General features: G+C 44.4%; 1 protein-coding gene across 1 annotated transcript in view; it reads right to left on the minus strand.

Moving 5' to 3' along the window:
- Positions 1–20,828, minus strand: part of LOC112242699 (centrosomal protein of 112 kDa) — a 156,606-nt gene that overhangs the window by 103,223 nt on the left and 32,555 nt on the right. Inside the window, 2 exon segments of the mRNA XM_042319193.1 lie at positions 3,715–3,822; positions 8,732–8,867. Coding sequence (XP_042175127.1) covers positions 3,715–3,822; positions 8,732–8,867 — 244 coding nt within the window.

The raw sequence follows: 20,828 nt of genomic DNA on the forward strand, positions 1-20,828 counted from the left end.
GGTGACCCCGAGACACCAATCTCACTACAAGGGAACATGCAATTGGGAAATACACATCAGACAGACACGAGACTCTTTCTATACGCTCCGAATCTCTCTCTCTCTCTCTCTCTCTCTCTCCACTCTTCTGCTCTCTTTATCTCTGAGGTGGACGTCACCAATGAGTGACACCAAATGTGGCATTAGCACAGAGGGCTGATGTACTGGGACAGAGAGATGTTTCTCTCGGTGTATCGCTGAAGATAATGACGCCAAATGCTTATAGTATGAAATAGATGCCTCTGCCTTTCTTTCATTTCCTTCCCTTGGTTAGTGTTGATTATCTTCACTTAAATATTTTCAGAACTCTGGTAATTGTCCTTCTGTCACATACATACTGTTCTCCATTTAAAAGGGATTATGATATTTACATCCCGGTAAACATTTTCAGATGTTTCAGATTCAGCAACACTGACACATAAACAATGGAATATTACAACTAGGATAAAAACCTGCTTTTGACGACAAACTACTTAATGGTAGGACTGAAACGCAATTGTCACTACTACAATGTTTTGTGAAAACACTTTCACATCTTCAACTGAGCTCCACTTCTGCTCCTCACTTTAACTCCAATTTAATGGGCATTTCATGTGGATTTAAATAAATAAAAGGAGAATTCACGATACGATTATATTCAAATTTCAATAACCCCTGTATCGAGAGATTATTAGGAAAGGCGCAACCTCAAACCGACCATTCCACCACGGACCAAATCGGAAACGGAAACCCATTACTCTATTTGCCACCACAACATTGCTCTCATATCCTCCACTCCAAAACATCTGGAGCGAGTGACACGCACCGCTAGTCTGTCTGCGCGTGGGGAATGAGAGTCGGGATGGTTATTAGGCGGGAGGTGGAGAAATAGATGTGTTTTTTTTAAATCAATCATGTCTTTGACACACACTGTAATCACAGATGATACCCTAGTTAGTGACTGGATACACTGAGAATGAGTGGACTCTCTAGTGTCACAGATATGAGGTTTGCTCACAACAATAGCGAATATTACTCATTGGACATAGTAGCCGACACAAAGGTGATATTAAAAACATCTGTTTTTCAACTCATACACCAAGTTAAAACATAGGCTACATATACAGTATGCTGTGTAAACATGTAATGGTCCCAGTGTGTTTAGTCATTTCGACCAATGACACCGCTCGGCATGGTAGTTCACTTCACAGCTCCAAAGAGGCTAAACTGAACAGCAATTAAGGGGAATGGTGTCTCCAATTCTTCATACAATCCCAACATTTCCACCAGATAATGGACATTCCAGTGGGTTAATTGAATTTCCTCCTCATAAAAGTAGACTTTATATCAGCGAGTTAGATTTCAATAGAAAAGGAAAATGGTTTGGAGATTTCTAATCAGAGGAAACTGATGGGGCTGGAAGATAAGACGACGGTATGAGCCGAACACAGATTGAATCAGAGTTTTCCATTGGGGGTTTAATAGTTGATTAAGACCACAAATATCTGTTGAATATCATCTGTGTCTTTTGTGATGAGGCAATACAGAGGAATAAAAAAATGACAAAATATAATAATTTAAAAAACTCACTCAAATGGATTTCAGAATGTCCCACATACAATTAGTGTACAAAACATTAGAAACACCTGCTCTTTCCATGACATAGACTGACCAGGTGAATCCAGGTGAAAGATATGATCCCTTATTGATGTCACCTGTTAAATCCACTTCAATCAGTGTAGATGAAGGGGGGAGGCAGGTTAAAGAAGGATTTTTAAGCCTTGAGAAAATTGAGACATGGATTGTGTATGTGTGTCACTCAGAGGGTGAATGGGCAAGACAAAATATTGAAGTGCCTTTGAACAGGATATGGTAGTAGGTGCCAGGCACACCGGTTTGTGTCAAGAACTGCAACACTGCTGGGTTTTTCACACTCAACAGTTTCCCGTGTGTATCAAGAATGGTCCACCACCCAAAGGACATCTAGCCAACTTGACACAATTGTGGAAAGCATTGGAGTCAACAGGGACCAGCATCCCTGTGGAAAGCTTTCGACACCTTGTAGAGTCAAGGACAAAGGGGGTGCAACTCAATATTAGGTCTGTTCCTAATGTTTTATAAACTCAGTGTACAGTATGCTATGTAAACATGTAAAAGGTCTGTGTGTTTAGTCGTTTCAACCAATGACACCCCTTTGCATGGTAGTTAAACGGATCACACCCTTTTTTTCAATTTACACCTAAAATGACATACCCAAAACTAACTGCCTGTAGCTCAGGACCTGAAGCAAGGATATGCATATTCTTGATACCATTTGAAAGGAAACACTTTGAAGTTTGTGGAATTGTGAAATTAATGTTGGAGAATATAACACATTAGATCTGGTAAAAGAGAATGCAAAGAAAAAAACATGCGCTTCCAATTTTTTTGTTGTTCCATCATCCATCAAATGCAAGAGAAATGTCATTATATCACCTAGGAGTCTAGGCGCAATTTAGATTGTGGCCACTAGATGGCAGCAGTGTATGTGCAACGTGTTAGACTGATCCAATGACTCATTGCATTTCTGTTAAAAATGTTGTATCAAGTCTGCCCAAATGTGCCGAATTGGTTAATTGATACATTTTGAAGTACATAACTATAGAGAACATACAAAAATTATATTGTAATAAAAAAAATTGTTTACACACTCCCAGAAAGGTCATAAATTATGGTAATTAGCTTCCCTACCGAAAAGACACTAACCTTTACACATCTAGATGGGGGGAGGCAGACACAGCAGGGGTTTAAAATGTAGAACTCAGTTCCTACTTTTGAATATAAAAATAGATTTTATCAAACAAAACTATGCTACATTTTATCTCTGGGACCCTCAGGATGACAAATCAGAGTAAGATTACTGAATGTAAGTACATTATTTACCTTCAGAGGTGAATGTATCAAACCAGTTGCTGTGATTAGTTTTTTTTTTTTCACTCTCCTCAAACAGTAGCATGGTATTTTTCCACTGTAATAGCTACTGTAAATTGGATAGCGTCATTAGATTAACAAGAATGTAAGCTTGCTGCCAACATAAGACATGTCTATGTCATGGGAAATGTTCTTGTTATTTACAACGTCATTTAATCACATTAGCTCAACCGTCCCGCTGGGGGGACACCAATCACTTCATGATTCTAAAGAGGCTAAACTGAACAACAATAAAAGGGTGTGGTTTGTGTTAGATGCCTTCAAGCTTTCTCCAATTCATACAATTCCAACATTTCCACCAGATAATGGACATTCCAGTGGGTTAATTGAATTTCCTCCTCATAAAAGTAGACTTTATATCAGCGAGTTAGATTTCAATAGAAAAGGAAAATGGTTTGGAGATTTCTAATCAGAGGAAACTGATGGGGCTGGAAGATAAGACGACGGTATGAGCCGAACACAGATTGAATCAGATTTTTCCATTGGGGGTTTAATAGTTGATTAAGACCACAAATATCTGTTGAATATCATCTGTGTCTTTTGTGATGAGGCAATACAGATTGCTCATGTAGAGGATGATGTCAGAATGTCCCCGTATTCAAATACACAAATACATATTCAATTAATTAATCCCAAAATTATAGGAAATGCTTAAAGTTTAAACAAGACATTTTTGGGCAAAAACATAACAGTATCAAGTCCCCCTCTCTCCTCCTACCCACTGACCTGCTGTTCGTATTTCTGTTTGAGCTCCTCCACTTGGTAGGAGAACTCCTTGGCCTGTTTCTCTCTTAGGGACTTGGAGCGGGTCAGATCCTCCTCCACCTTATCCATCTACAGGAGGGAGAGAAAGATCACTCTGTGATTCTCAATGACAATAGCAATATATGTTCCATGCTCAGAGAGAGCGAGAGAAATCTATGGAGAAAGTAATGAGAGGTTACTCGGTGACATCCTGGCACAGACAACTGTCCATTTACATAGAAAAGGAGAGAGAGGATCTTTCCCAATGACTTATCTACAGACAGGTGAGAGAATGGCACTATGGCAATATGTTGTGATTAATCCTGTTATTATGTAAAAACATCCTTTGAACTGCAGCGACAGTTTCTGTTCCGCATGGTGCTGTGTGTCTTTATATTCTACACTCACAATAAGACAGACAAGTTTCTTTAAACGGCATCCAGCGGAGTGAAAGCTTTTAACATGAGAAGTAATCCATTTAGACACAACCCTATGGATACAGTTTAACACCAACATAACACTCACAGAGAGAGAGAGAGAGAGAGAGAGAGAGAGAGAGAGAGAGAGAGAGAGAGAGAGAGAGAGAGAGAGAGAGAGAGAGAGAGAGAGAGAGAGAGAGAGAGAGAGAGAGAGACAGAGAGAGAGAGAGAGAGAGAGAGAGAGAGAGAGACAGAGAGAGAGAGAGAGAGAGAGAGAGAGAGAGAGAGAGAGAGACAGAGAGAGACAGAGAGAGAGAGAGAGAGAGAGAGAGAGAGAGAGAGAGAGAGAGAGAGAGAGAGAGAGAGAGAGAGAGAGAGAGAGAGAGAGAGAGAGAGAGAGAGAGAGAGAGAGACAGAGAGAGAGAGAGAGAGAGAGAGAGAGAGAGAGAGAGAGAGAGAGAGAGAGAGAGAGAGAGAGAGAGAGACAGAGACAGAGAGAGAGAGAGAGAGAGAGAGAGAGAGAGAGAGAGAGAGAGAGAGAGAGAGAGAGAGAGAGAGAGAGAGAGAGAGAGAGAGAGAGAGAGAGAGAGAGAGAGAGAGAGAGAGAGAGACAGAGAGAGAGAGATAGAAAGAGAGGACAGACAGAGGACAGACTTAAGATGCTTTCTTATATTCTTAAAGATAGGGCGAAATGGAGATAGAAAGAGATGTAAAGAGATGGATGAGAGAAAAAGAGAGAGGGGGAGGATGCAGAGAAGATTGATGCTCTCTCATGACTTTGATGTGAGACGAGGATAGAGAGAGATGGAAGATCGGGAGTCCAGGGGATTGCTGGGGAGAGGAGGAGGAGAGTAAAAGGAGGGATAAGGATAGGGGGAAGAGGAGGAGTGTGACTGCCCATGGTGCTGTCAGTTAGGCCCACTGTATGTCTATTCTATGATATTCCCACCCACACCATGCCAATAAATACCATGTTAAAGGCCTACAGTAAGATACTAATTAGCACAGAACATCTCCACTGTTCACAATGTAACACGTGCTCTGTCAATGAAGCCCACACACACTCTGCCCAGAAGTGCTCACACTCTGTAGTTCTCTCTCACTTTGTTTACAGCTAAGTCTGCATCGATTAGTTATCTCTCAATAATCCACAGCCCACATTCTGCCAAGTGTTGAACAGCGGCCCAGTGAAATAGACTAATTACTCCATCACTCCACTGTTTAGAGACGCGTCCTCTGTGACGGCATCTAACATCAATACCACCCGGCCCACTCCACATATATACCACCCGGCCCACTCCACATATATACCACCCGGCCCACTCCACAAATATACCACCCGGCCCACTCCACATCTATACCACCCGGCCCACTCCACATCTATACCACCTGGCCCACTCCACATCAATACCACCTGGCCCACTCCACATCGGCCCACTATATCACCTGGCCCACACAGGGTGAATGTACGCACACACACACACACACACACACACACACACACACACACACACACACACACACACACACACACACACACACACACACACACACACACACACACACACACACACACACACACACACACACACACACACACACACACACACACACGTCAAAGTCAAGGGCTTTAGTGATAGAACTAAACACTGTAGGATTGTTAACTCAGGCCACTTTAAATTGTTCATTAAAATGATAAGAACTGGCTGTAAAAATCACACAGTGGGATTTCAATTTATGGGAACATAGAATCATTCTTTGCTTTTCTCATATTTTGCCACCTAGCACTCTGTGAAGATAATACAGCTGATCACAAATAGAGGGCCCTAAAAGGAACATGTTTAAACCAGCTGTGAGAGAGAGGGAAAGACAGAGAGAGCATGAACGAGAGAGAGCAAGAAGGAGAGAGAAAGAGAGGGAGAGAATGAGAGACAGAGGAATCTGTGTGCAGCCAGCATGGCGCCCCTGTGCATCTGTGACCAGGCTGTGTCAGAGGTGTGTGTGTGTGTGTGTGTGTGTGTGTGTGTATATGTGTGTGTGTGTATGTGTGTGTGAGTGAGACGGGCCTGCAGTCATCGGCATTGTCTTGGTTTGATCACTGTCTGTTTGTCATCCAGCCTCCGCTCTCTGTGTTGACGAGATAGGAAAGAGAGGGGACAGGGGAAGTGTGTGAGAGGGCACGCTAGGGTCAGAGACGATGGAAGAGATGTGCATGTGTCTATGTGTATGTAAACTAAACTCCTGGTCTGAAGCTGACGACCAACACCAGCGTGCTGGAGGAGGCCAGAATAAACTGCATCACCACTACTGGTCGTTAGAGCGTTGGGCCAGTAACTGAAAGGTTGATGGATCCAATCCCCGAGCTGACAAATCTGTCATTCTGCTCCCGAACAAGGCAGTTAACCCACTGTTCCTAGGCCGTCATTGTAAATAAGAATTTGTTCTAAACTGACTTGCCTAGTTAAATAAAGGTTAAATAAAATTAAAATAAATATATATATTACAACCCCAACTCTAATTGGACAGGTTGTGTGATCCGGATGCCCAACTCATGCCTCCCGAAACAGATCATGTACTTCCAGTTGAAGGAAAGTCAGCGAGCCCTTGGCGGACAAAGGAAACACTACAAAGACAACATCAGAAATTATACATCCCTCCAACTGGAAGGACACTGCACTAAACAGACAACTGGAAGGACACTGTAATAAACAGACAACTGGAAGGACACTGCAATAAACCTACAACTGGAAGGACACTGCACTAAACAGACAACTGGAAGGACACTGCACTAAACAGACAACTGGAAGGACACTGCACTAAACAGACAACTGGAAGGACACTGTAATAAACAGACAACTGGAAGGACACTGCACTAAACCTACAACTGGAAGGACACTGCACTAAACAGACAACTGGAAGGACACTGCACTAAACAGACAACTGGAAGGACACTGCACTAAACAGACAACTGGAAGGACACTGCACTAAACAGACAACTGGAAGGACACTGCACTAAACAGACAACTGGAAGGACACTGCACTAAACTGTAAAAATCCAAATAAAAACTGTAAAAATCCAAATAACTAAACAGATCTTCATTGTACAGGGTTTAAACACTGTTTCCCATGCTTGTTCAATGAACCATAAACAATTAATGAACATGCACCTGTGGAACGGTCGTTAAGACACTAACAGCTTACAGACGGTAGGCAATTAAGGTCACAGTTACAAAAACTCAGGACTATGGGCACAAACCCACCGTCGCTGGACCAGATAGGACTGGCAAAAAGTGCTCTTCACTAACGAGTTGCGGTTTTGTCTCACCAGGGGTGATGGTCGGATTTGCGTTTATCGTCGAAGGAATGAGCGTTACACCGAGGCCTGTACTCTGGAGCGGGATCGATTTGGAGGTGGAGGGTCTGTCATGGTCTGGGGCGGTGTGTCACAGCATCATCGGACTGAGCTTGTTGTCATTGCAGGCAATCTCAACGCTGTGCGTTACAGGGAAGACATCCTCCTCCCTTATGTGGTACCCCTCCTGCAGGCTCATCCAGCATGACAATGCCACCAGTCATACTGCTCATTCTGTGCATGATTTCCTGCAAGACAGGAATGTCAGTGTTCTGCCATAGCCAGCGAAGAGCCCGGATCTCAATCCCATTTACCACGTCTGGGACCTGTTGGATCGGAGGGTGAGGGCTAGGGCCATTCCCCCCCGAAATGTCCGGGAACTTGCAGGTGCCTTGGTGGAAGAGTGGGGTAACATCTCACAGCAAGAACTGGCAAATCTGGTGCAGTCCATGAGGAGGAGATGCACTGCAGTACTTAATGCAGCTGATGGCCACACCAGATACTGTTACTTTTGAACCCCCTTTGTTCAGGGACACATTATTCCATTTCTGTTAGTCACATGTCTGTAGAACTTGTTCAGTTTATGTCTCAATTGTTGAATCTTGTTATGTACATACAAATATTTACACATGTTAAGTTTGCTGAAAATAAACGCAGTTGACAGTGAGAGGATGTTTATTTTTTTGCTGAGTTTAGTAGTATCAGTATGTTACCTGTAGTTTCATGTGGTATTATCAGTATTTTACCTGTAGTTTCATGTATTATTATCAGCATGTTACCGGTAGTTTCATGTAGTATTATCAGTATTTTACCTGTAGTTTCATGTAGTAGTATCAGTATGTTACCTGTAGTTTCATGTAGTATTATCAGCATGTTACCTGTAGTTTCATGTAGTATTATCAGCATGTTACTGGTAGTTTCATGTAGTATTATCAGCATGTTACCTGTAGTTTCATGTAGTATTATCAGCATGTTACCGGTAGTTTCATGTAGTATTATCAGCATGTTACCGGTAGTTTCATGTAGTATTATCAGCATGTTACCTGTAGTTTCATGTAGTATTATCAGCATGTTACCTGTAGTTACCTGTAGTTCCATGTAGTATTATCAGCATGTTACCTGTAGTTACCTGTAGTTTCATGTAGCATTATCAGCATGTTACCTGTAGTTTCATGTAGTATTATCAGTATGTTACCTGTAGTTTCATGTAGCATTATCAGCATGTTACCTGTAGTTTCATGTTAGCGTAGGTCTTCTCTGAGCTGATCTCTACTTGCTTCTTAAAGTGTTCCAGAGCATTCTCTGCCTGCTGGGTCTGCTGCCGCTGACACTCCCTCTCACGTCCCAGCTGCTCCTCCTTCTCCCTGAAACACATACACACATTAACACATACACAAGCAGACCACCATAGTCCTTGTGCCCAAGGAAGCGAAGGTAACCTGCCTAAATGATTACGTAAGTTTGTTCTTTCTTTCTTTCTCTCAGAGGACCTGAGCCCTAGAACCATGCCTCAGGACTACCTGGCGTGAAGACTCCTTGCTGTCCCCAGTCCACCTGGCCATGCTGCTGCTCCAGTTTCAACTGTTCTGCCTGCGGCTATGGAATCCTGACCTGTTCACCGGACGTGCTACCTGTCCCAGACCTGCTGTTTTCAACTCTCTAGAAACAGCAGGCGCTGTAGAGATACTCTTAATGATCGGCTATGAAAAACCAACTGACATCTACTCCTGAGGTGCTGACTTGTTGCACCATTGACAAAGACTGTGACTTTTATTACTTGACCCTGCTGGTAATTTATGAACATTGGAACATCTTGGCCATGTTCTGTTATAATCTCCACCTGGCACAGCCAGAAGAGGACTGGCCACCCCTCATAGCCTGGTTCCTCTCTAGGTTTCTTCCTAGGTTTTGGCCTTTCTATGGAGTTTTCCCTAGCCACCGTGCTTCTACACCTGCATTGCTTGCTGTTTGGGGTTTTAGGCTGGGTTTCTGTACAGCACTTTGAGATATCAGCTGATGTAAGAAGGGCTATATGAATACATTTGATTTGATCACCGCCCCGTGGCACTCACGTCGGTAGCCATGAAGTGCTTTGAAAGGCTGGTCATGGCTCACATCAACACCATCCTCCCGGATACCCTAGACCCACTCCAATTCGCATACCGCCCCAACAGTTCCACAGATGACGCAATCTCAATCACACTCCACACTGCCCTTTCTCACCTGGACAAAAGGAACACCTATGTGAGAATGCTGTTCATTGACTACAGCTCAGCGTTCAACACCATAGTGCCCAAGAAGCTCATCACTAAGCTAAGGACTCTGGGACTAAACACCTCCCTCTGCAACTGGATCCTGGACTTCCTGACGGGCCGCCCTCAGGTGGTAATAGTAGGCAACAACACGTCTGCCATGCTGATCTTTAACACTGGGGCCCCTCAGGTGTGTGTACTTAGTCCCCTCCTGTATTCCTTGATCACCCACGACTGTGTGGCCAAACACGACTCCAACACCATCATTAAGCTTTCTGACGACACAACAGTGGTAGGCCTGATCACCGACATCGATAAGACGGCCTATAGGAAGGTCAGAGAACTGGCAGGACAACAACCTCCCCCTCAATGTGAGCAAGACAAAGGAGCTGATCACAGATTACAAGAAAAGGTGGACCGAACAGGCCCCCATTAACATCGACGGGGCTGTAGTGGAGCGGGTCGAGAGTTTCAAGTTCCTTGGTGTCCACATCACCAACAAACTATCATGTTCCCAACATAGCAAGACAGTCGTGAAGAGGGCACGACAAAACCTTTTCCCCCTCTCAGGAGACAGAAAAGATTTGGCAAGGGGTCCCCAGATTCTCAAAAGTTTCTAAAAGGTGCACCATCGAGAGCATCCTGTTGCATCACCGTCCTGGTATGGCAACTGCTCGGCATCTGACCATAAGGCACTACAGAGGGTTGTGCGAACGGCCCAATACATCACTGGGGCCAAGCTTCCAGCCATCCATCCTATATAATAGGTGGAGTCAGAGGTAAGCTCATAAAATTGTCAGACTCCAGTCACCTAAGTTTTCTCTGCTACCGCACTGCAAGCGGTACTGGAGCTCCAAGTCTAGGACCAAAAGGCTCCTTAACAGCTTCTACCCCCAAGCCATAAGACTGCTGAACAATTCATAAAATCGCCACCGGACAATTTACATGACCCCCCACCCCTTTGTACACTCGCTGTTTGTTGGTTACCTATGCATAGTCACTTCGTCCCCACCAACATGTACAGATTACCTCAACTAGCCTGTACCCCAGTACACTGACTCGGTACCGGTGCCCCCTGTATATAGCCTCGTTATTTATATTCTTATTGTGTTACTTTTTATTTTAGTCTACTTGGTAAATCTTAACTCTTCTTGAACTGCACTGTTGGTTAAGGGCTTGTAAGTAAACATTTCACGGTAAAGTCTACACTTGTTGTATTCGGCGCATGTGACAAATTATTTGATTTGATACATTAACACACACACACACGCACACAAATGACAAAAGAAAAAGTGATACATAAACATACAAGGAGTTATTTTCTCTGTATTATGATTGATTTTGTTCACCGTAAAACACTCTGCTGTCCATCACTTCTCAGTTCAAACCTTTAATGGTTGTGTAGCATAAGTGATGGTTGGAGTGATAGCTCAGTACACAAGGGCTTTGTGTACGGGGGGTGTGTGTGTCAACAATATAGGGAGTCCCAGCATAAAGAGCTGTCAGAGCAGAGACAGTCTTCAAGTCAGGATCACGCTGAATGATACACCGCAGCTGTCAAACCTGCCTTCAGAACATGTGTGTGTGTGTGTGTGTGTGTGTGTGTGTATGACTGAGACGGGCCTGCAGTCATCGGCATTGGCTTGGTTTGATCACTGTCTGTTTGTCATCCAGCCTCCGCTCTCTGTGTTGACGAGATAGGAAAGAGAGGGGACAGGGGAAGTGTGTGAGAGGGCACGCGATATGTGCATGTGGTAGTGCAGTGTGTAGGGAACAGGGTGTCATTGGAAGAGATGTGAACATGTCATTGGTCTAAAGTAGTGCAGTGTGTAGGGAACAGGGTGTCATTGGTCTAAAGTAGTGCAGTGTGTAGGGAACAGGGTGTCATTGGTCTAAAGTAGTGCAGTGTGTAGGGAACAGGGTGTCATTGGTCTAAAGTAGTTCAGTGTGTAGGGAACAGGGTGTCATTGGTCTAAAGTAGTGCAGTGTGTAGGGAACAGGTGTCATTGGTCTAAATGCAGTGTGTGGTGTCATTGGTCTAAAGTAGTGCAGTGTGTAGGGAACAGGGTGTCATTGGTCTAAAGTAGTGCAGTGTGTAGGGAACAGGGTGTCATTGGTCTAAAGTAGTGTAGTGTGTAGGGAACAGGGTGTCATTGGTCTAAAGTAGTGTAGTGTGTAGGGAACAGGGTGTCATTGGTCTAAGTATTGCAGTGTGTAGGGAACAGGGTGTCATTGGTCTACAGTAGTGCAGTGTGTAGGGAACAGGGTGTCATTGGTCTAAAGTAGTGCAGTGTGTAGGGAACAGGGTGTGATTGGTCTAAAGTAGAGCAGTGTGTAGGGAACAGGGTGTCATTGGTCTAAAGTAGTGCAGTGTGTAGGGAACAGGGTGTCATTGGTCTAAAGTAGTGCAGTGTGTAGGGAACAGGGTGTCATTGGTCTAAAGTAGTGCAGTGTGTAGGGAACAGGGTGTCATTGGTCTAAAGTAGTGCAGTGTGTAGGGAACAGGGTGTCATTGGTCTAAAGTAGTGCAGTGTGTAGGGAACAGGGTGTCATTGGTCTAAAGTAGTGCAGTGTGTAGGGAACAGGGTGCCATTGGGACGAGGTCTATGTCTAATGCTCAGAGTGAAGATGAGTCATTGGTCACTGCCAGACACCCACACAAGTGTGTGTAGATGTGTGTCTTGTAATGTTTTGGGGAAAGAACAGACAGAAAAGGAGAAACATTATTTCTTCCCTCACCACTGCCTTCCTAATTTACCGCACCACCAGACAGTAAGATAATAATAACAACAACAACGGGGGGATAGGAGGCAACAAAAAAAGAAAGAAAATAGTAAAAGAAGACATTTTTTCCTCCTCTTTATAGCGTTCCTCTGTCTCTTTGTAATTTTGGTCTCTCTCATGTCGGACATCAAAGATGGCAGAAATGGTTTTTCCCCCGCTGTTGGGTACTCTGTAATTATTAATCAGGCAGGCAATATGACTGGCTTCAGGGTGCTGTGCAAAGCAGCCAGACACAAAAGGATGTGAAGGCAAGTCGCGCTGACAAGATGGGAGGAAAAGAGAGAGGTAAACACTGAGAAGGAAAGGATGTGACAGAAATAGCAGGATTAACTTCATCGAAACTTTCAAATAAAGAGGAAGACAGAAGTTGGGTGTGTTGTGAGCATGAGAAGAGTGTTGTCACTCTGAGCCTGTTTGTTTGTGTGACTGAGTGTGTGCGTATGAAAGTGTGTGTGTGTGTGTGTGTAATAAGCATGTATTTAACACTTGACATTTGTATATAGATGAATGCATGAGGCCATCTGAGGAAGTGAGTGTGACCATATGTGTGTGTGTGTGTGTGTGTGTGTGTGTGTGTGTGTGTGTGTGTGTGTGTGTGTGTGTGTGTGTGTGCATAATGACCATGTGTGTGTGTGTGTGTGTGTGTGCCTAAATATGTATCTGGGAGTGTGTGAGACAGGGAGCAGCAGTCAGTCAGTCACCATCAATCACAGAGAAAGGGGTGAGATGAGAGGGCAGAGAGAAGATGGAGGGAGGCTGGCGGAGAGAAGGAGAGGAGGAGAAGAAAGAGGCGGATGCCAGCTCCTCGGTGGCCCACGGCTTTAAATGGCTTCTGGTCAGAGAAGTGGAAGGAGAGAGGAATCAAATTAGAGATGTGCCATCCTCTCATCCCGCCATCTTAAAGGGATAAAAAGAGGGGAAAAGAGAGGGAGAGGAAGAGGAAGAGTGTGAGTGTCTTAAGCATGACAGGGCTTCCTCCTAGCCACATGCCAGACAGGAGGCTCCAGGGCTCCCGTCTTTTTCCAGACCTCTGAAACCACATGACGCCTTGCCTCACACACACCCATACAAGTGCACATACACACATACTGTATGCCTCACACACACCCATACACGTGCACATACACACATACTGTATGCCTCACACACACCCATACACGTGCACATACACACATACTGTATGCCTCACACACACCCATCCACGTGCACACTGTATGCCTCACACACACCCATACATGCACATACACACATACTGTATGCCTCACACACCCATACACGTGCACATACACACATACTGTATGCCTCACACACCCATACACATACACACATACACACATACTGTATGCCTCACACACACACATACACACACGTGCACACATACACACATACTGTATGTATGCCACATACACATCACACATGGGCACATACACTGTATGCCTCACATACATGGGCACATACACACATACTGTATGCATCACATACATGGGCACATACACACATACTGTATGCCTCACATACATGGGCACATACACACATACTGTATGCATCACATACATGGGCACATTCACACATACTGTATGCCTCACATACATGGGCACATACACACATACTGTATGCATCACATACACATCACACGGGCACATACACACATACTGTATGCATCACATACATCACATACACTGTATGGCACATACACACATACTGTATGCATCACATACATCACACACACCCATACATACTGTATGCATCACACACACCCATGCACATACACACATACTGTATGCATCATGGGCACATACACACATACATCACATACACGGGCACACACACATACTGTATGCATCACATACATGGGCACATGCACACATACTGTATGCATCACACATACCCATACACGGGCACATACACACATACTGTATGCATCACATACACCCATACACGGGCACATACACACATACTGTATGCATCACACACATGGGCACATGCACACATACTGTATGCATCACACACACCCATACACGGGCACATACACACATACTGTATGCATCACATACCCATACACATACACACATACTGTATGCATCACACACACCCATACACGGGCACATACACACATACTGTATGCATCACACACCCATGCACGGGCACATACTGTATGCATCACACACATACTGTATGCATCACACATACCCATACACGGGCACATACACACATACTGTATGCATCACATACACACATACTGTATGCATCACACACACCCATACACGTGCACATACACATATACTGTATGCATCACATACACCCATACACGGGCACATACACACATACTGTATGCATCACATACACCCATACACGTGCATATACACACATACTGTATGCATCACATACACACATACTGTATGCATCACATACACCCATACACGTGCATATACACACATACTGTATGCATCACATACACACATACTGTATGCATCACATACATGGGCACATGCACACATACTGTATGCATCACACATACCCATACACGTGCACATACACACATACTGTATGCATCACATACACCCATACACGGGCACATACACACATACTGTATGCATCACATACACCCATACACGTGCTCACACACAATGTCTCCCCTCAAGCACACACCCTCCGTTACGGAGCCCTCCACCATCATGGGACACAGCCAGTCAGGATAAACCAGTTACCATCCTATTGAGGTTTGTCTTCTACTACTATGAAGCTGATTGAGAAAGAGAAGTGCTTTGTGATTACTGAAGAATGGTAGTATAGCATGCTGTCCAGGCTAGTCCAGGCCAACTCAATCAATGAGCTGTTCTGTACTTTAATCATCATGTGTGCACAGAATGTCCTCAATGTAATGTACTGCATGTGGGTGGAGTGTCTGACTGCAGGGTAGACACACACACACACACACAAACATGTGGAATCTGTATATGGACACATCTGGTCTGGTCCAGCATATGCCAGGCAGTGTGTGTGTGTGTGCGTGTGTCTGAGCTCATGCAAACAGAATGATAACGAATCCACAGACACATCAAAGGCCCACCCTGAAAAAAGAGGGAGCATATAAAAGAGAGAAAATGCTAAACTGAAATATTCAACACCCTCAGAAGAAAAAATGAAACAGCATATTTGTTCATTCCTTTCCCAAGAGAGAGAGATGGCAGTCGGAGAAGACCATGGAGCTTGGAGGCTTCAGAACTGACATGCAAATATGCCGAGCTATGAGACCAGAGAGAGAGAGAATACAGAGGAACTCATCTTGTGGTCCAAAAATCTGTGTGAGCTTTAAGAGAGAAAGAGAGGAGAAATGAGAACTGCAAGAGACCAGTAACTGACTATCTAAGAGGCCTGTATGCAGACAGCAGAGCAGGAGGGTAATGGTGATGGTGTGTGTGGATTAAGATACAGGCCTGTTGTTGGGCAGATCAGGCTAAAGGTCTGTGTGATATAGAGTTTGCCACTCCACCTCAGCCTCAGTGATAACTGTGAATAAAGGTGTGGCACAGGGATGACTTCCAACTCCCATTCTGTTTATTATGTATAAAAACAACTGTACAAGCCACAGTCCCAACTAGTCAATGGCCACTAGGGAACAAGATAACTTGCCATACATCCCGTCTTTGCTTCATTGCAGCGCCTATAGAAAGAGGAGGAGGCTATTGAGATGCCTGTAACAGTCACTGGGGACCGCATGTAAATAGTTGCAGATGCAGCTCTATGGAGGAGCAGAGGGAGGAACAGCAGAGGGAGGAACAGCGGAGGGAGGACCAGCAGTGGGATGAACAGCGGTGGGAGGAACAGCAGTGGGAGGAAGTGCATAAAGGGGGGATCCAGAGAGGAAAGCAGAGGTATTCCATATCTGGAGGGGATTCTCCCATCTCTGCTATGCATTTATACCACTTTGGATTCATACATCATTCATGAAGTTGCCATAGTATGCAAAATCATCATGCACTAAACCCACGTGTACAGATATTTACATAACGAGCATTACTTGGCAAAACTATTGTAATGAATGGCTAACAGCCCTGAAGGAAACAGAACCATATATATATTTTTTTACTGTTGAACCTTTATTTATACAGTGTAGTCTCATTGAAATAAACTCTGCACCAAGTCTAGAACCAATAGGACCCTTAACAGGTTCTACCCCCAAGACATAAGACTGCTAAATAGTTAACCAATAACTACCCGGACTATCTGCACTGACCCTTTCTGACTAATCACATATGCTGCTGTTACTGTTTATTATCTATCCTGTTGCCTAGTCCCTTATCCCTACCTATATGTACATACACTGTACAGTGGGCTCCAAAAGTACTGGCACCCCTGACTGGCAATGCACAAACAATACTTTAAAAAATACACTGCTCAAAAAAATAAAGGGAACACTAAAATAACACATCCTAGATCTGAATGAATTAAATATTTTCTTTGCATAGTTGAATGTGCTGACAACAAAATAACACAAAAATTATCAATGGAAATCAAATTTATCAACCCATGGAGGTCTGGATTTGGAGTCACACTCAAAATTAAAGTGGAAAACCACACTACAGGCTGATCCAACTTTGATGTAATGTCCTTAAAACAAGTCAAAATGAGGCTAAGTAGTGTGTGTGGCCTCCACATGCCTGTATGACCTCCCTACAACACCTGGGCATGCTCCTGATGAGGTGGCGGATGGTCTCCTGAGGGATCTACTCCCAGACCTGGACTAAAGCATCCGCCAACTCCTGGACAGTCTGTGGTGCAATGTGGCGTTGGTGGATGGAGCGAGACATGATGTCCCAGATGTGCTCAATTGGATTCAGGTCTGGGGAACGGGCGGGCCAGTCCATAGCATCAATGCCTTCCTCTTGCAGGAACTGCTGACACACTCCAGCCACATGAGGTCTAGCATTGTCTTGCATTAGGAGGAACCCAGGGCCAACCGCATCAGCATATGGTCTCACAAGGGGTCTGAGGATCTCATCTCGGTACCTAATGGCAGTCAGGCTACCTCTGGCGAGCACATGGAGGGCTGTGCAGCCCCCCAAAGAAATGCCACCCCACACCATGACTGACCCACCGCCAAACCGGTCATGCTGGAGGATGTTGCAGGCAGCAGAACGTTCTCCACGCGTCTCCAGACTCTGTCACGTCTGTCACATGTGCTCAGTGTGAACCTGCTTTCATCTGTGAAGAGCACAGGGCGCCAGTGGCGAATTTGCCAATCTTGGTGTTCTCTGGCAAATGCCAAACGTCCTGCACGGTGTTGGGCTGTAAGCACAACCCCCATCTGTGGACGTCGGGCCCTCATACCACCCTCATGGAGTCTGTTTCTGACCGTTTGAGCAGACACATGCACATTTGTGGCCTGCTGGAGGTCATTTTGCAGGGCTCTGGCAGTGCTCCTCCTGCTCCTCCTTGCACAAAGGCGGAGGTAGCGGTCCTGCTGCTGAGTTGTTGCCCTCCTACGGCCTCCTCCACATCTCCTGATGTACTGGCCTGTCTCCTGGTAGAGCCTCCATGCTCTGGACACTACGCTGACAGACACAGCAAACCTTCTTGCCACAGCTCGCATTGATGTGCCATCCTGGATGAGCTGCACTACCTGAGCCACTTGTGTGGGTTGTAGACTCCGTCTCATGCTACCACTAGAGTGAAAGCACCGCCAGCATTCAAAAGTGACCAAAACATCATCCAGGAAGCATAGGAACTGAGAAGTGGTCTGTGGTCACCACCTGAAGAACCACTCTTTTATTGGGGGTGTCTTGCTAATTGCCTATAATTTCCACCTGTTGTCCATTCCATTTGCACAACAGCATGTGAAATGTATTGTCAATCAGTGTTGCTTCCTAAGTGGACAGTTTGATTTCACAGAAGTGTGATTGACTTGGAGTTACATTGTGTTGTTTAAGTGTTCCCATTATTTTTTTGAGCAGTGTATAAACAATATAATTAGAGAGAAACTCAAAACACCAACGTGAGAAATACAGTACTTTATTAATGTTTCAATGGAACCATCCAAAATCATACAATTATTTAATACAAAATAGATTTCACCAAAATCATTGGCACTCCTCAATTATTGGCACTCCTCATTTAGTACAACCACCTCTGGCAAGGATAACAGCATCGAGTCTTTTCCTGTAATGTTCCACAAGGTTAAAGGAACACATTTGGGGGTGATAATGGACCATTCTTCTATGCAGATCCTTTCAAGATCCTTCACATTCTTGGGTTTGTGCTTATCAACAGCCCTCTTCAACTCAGCCCACCAGTTTTCGATTGGATTGAGGTCCGGAAATTGAGATGGCCATGGCAGAACATTGATTTTGTTGTCACAGAACCATTTGTGGGTGGATCTTGAGGTATGTTTAGGGTCATTGTTGGAAAGTCCACCTATGGCCAAGTCCCAGCCTTCTGGCAGAGGCAACCAGATTGTCAGCCAAAATTGCCTGATACATGGTGGAATTCATTATGCCATCAATCTTAACCAGTGCCTCTGGACCTCTGGAATTAAAACAGCCCCAAAACACCACTAACTCACCACCATACTTCACCGTGGGTATGAGGTGCCTCTCCTTGTATGCATCTCTGTTGTGACGCCAAACATGCCGATGCTGTATCTGACCAAAAGGTTAAATTTTGGTCTCATCTGACCAGAGCACCTTATTCCAGTCATGATTTAAATGACGTTCGGCAAACTCCAAGTGTTTGCGTCTGTGTCTTGGGGTCAGAAAGGGCTTTCTTCTGGCAACCCTTCCAAAGAGCCTGTGGTTGTGGAGGTGGAGTCTGATGGTTTGGAGGTGGTAGAGGTGGAGTCTAAATGATTTTGGTGGGCTCCATTGAAACATTAATAAAGCACAGTATTTCTGTTGGTATTTTGAGTTTCTTTCTATAATTATAGTTAATATATTTTTAAGTATTGTTTGTACATTGCCAGTCAGTGGTGCCATTCATTTTGGAGGCCACTGTATATACAAATGTATGTGGACACACCTTCAAATTTGTGGATTCGGCTATTTCAGCCACACCCATTGCAGACAGGTGTATAAAATTGAGCACACCGCCATGCAATCTCCATAGACAAACATTGGCATTAGAATGGCCTTCCTGAAGAGCTCAGTGACTTTCAACGTGGCACCGTCATATAATGCCACATTTCCAACAAGTCAGTTCGTCAAATTTCTGCCCTGCTAGAGCTGCCACGGTCAACTGTAAGTGCTGTTATTGTGAAGTGGAAACATCTAGGAACAACAACGTCTCACCAGCGAAGTGGCAGGCCAAACAAGCTCACAGAATGGGACCACCAAGTGCAATCCTTGGTTGCAACACTCACTACTGAGTGCCAAACTGCCTCTGGAAGCAACGTAAGCACAATAACGGTTTGTCGGGAACTTCATGAAATGGGTTTCCATGTACGAGCAGCCGCACACAAGCCTAACGTCACCATGTGCAATGCAAAGTGTCGGCTGGAGTGGTGGAAAGCTCGCAGTCATTGGACTCTGGAGCAGTGGAAACGCGTTCTTTGGAGTGATGAATCAAGCTTCACCATCAGGCAGTCCGACGGATAAATCTGGGTTTGGTGGATGCCAGGAGAACGCCACCTGCCCGAATGCATAGTGTCAATTGTAAAGTTTGGTGGAGGAGGAATAATGGTCTGAGGCTGTTTTTCATGGTTCGGGCCCCTTAGTTCCAGTGAAGGGAAATCTAAACGCTACAGCATACAATGACATTCTAGATGATTCTGTGCTTCCAACCTTGTGGCAACAGTTCCAGTGAAGGGAAGGTCCTTTCCTGTTTCAGCATGACAATGCCCCTGTCGTGTCTTTGGCTATGCCGGATTAAGTGATATGACATGCTATTCTATAAAATCCTTAATAATATTACCTGATTGAGCTAATCCTGTAAATGGATTTATTTATAGAGCTGTTATCTTCCGAATAAACTCTTAAAGACCTAGTAATATTTTACATCAATAAGTAGTCAATATTAATCGTCGTCACTTTAATTCAGTCTCATCTGAAAGTTGTAAATTCTTGGTTATCTTCACGAACCCTGGCTAACAAGTTGAATCAGCAATACAAAATTGGGTTTAATTATGCATTTACTAAATACCTAACTAATCACACAGAATTACATATACAAAGAATGAATCATACCTTGAATACAAATTACGTCATAAAGGAAAATGTCCCTAGAGGGCGGAAAAGATATGACAGCTGGTTACACAAAAGAAAAGGGGCTGGGTTTGAGTGAAAGAGTAGGAAGACT

This window comes from Oncorhynchus tshawytscha, unplaced genomic scaffold (genome assembly GCF_018296145.1).
Source record: "Oncorhynchus tshawytscha isolate Ot180627B unplaced genomic scaffold, Otsh_v2.0 Un_scaffold_1341_pilon_pilon, whole genome shotgun sequence".
NCBI lineage: Eukaryota > Metazoa > Chordata > Actinopteri > Salmoniformes > Salmonidae > Oncorhynchus > Oncorhynchus tshawytscha.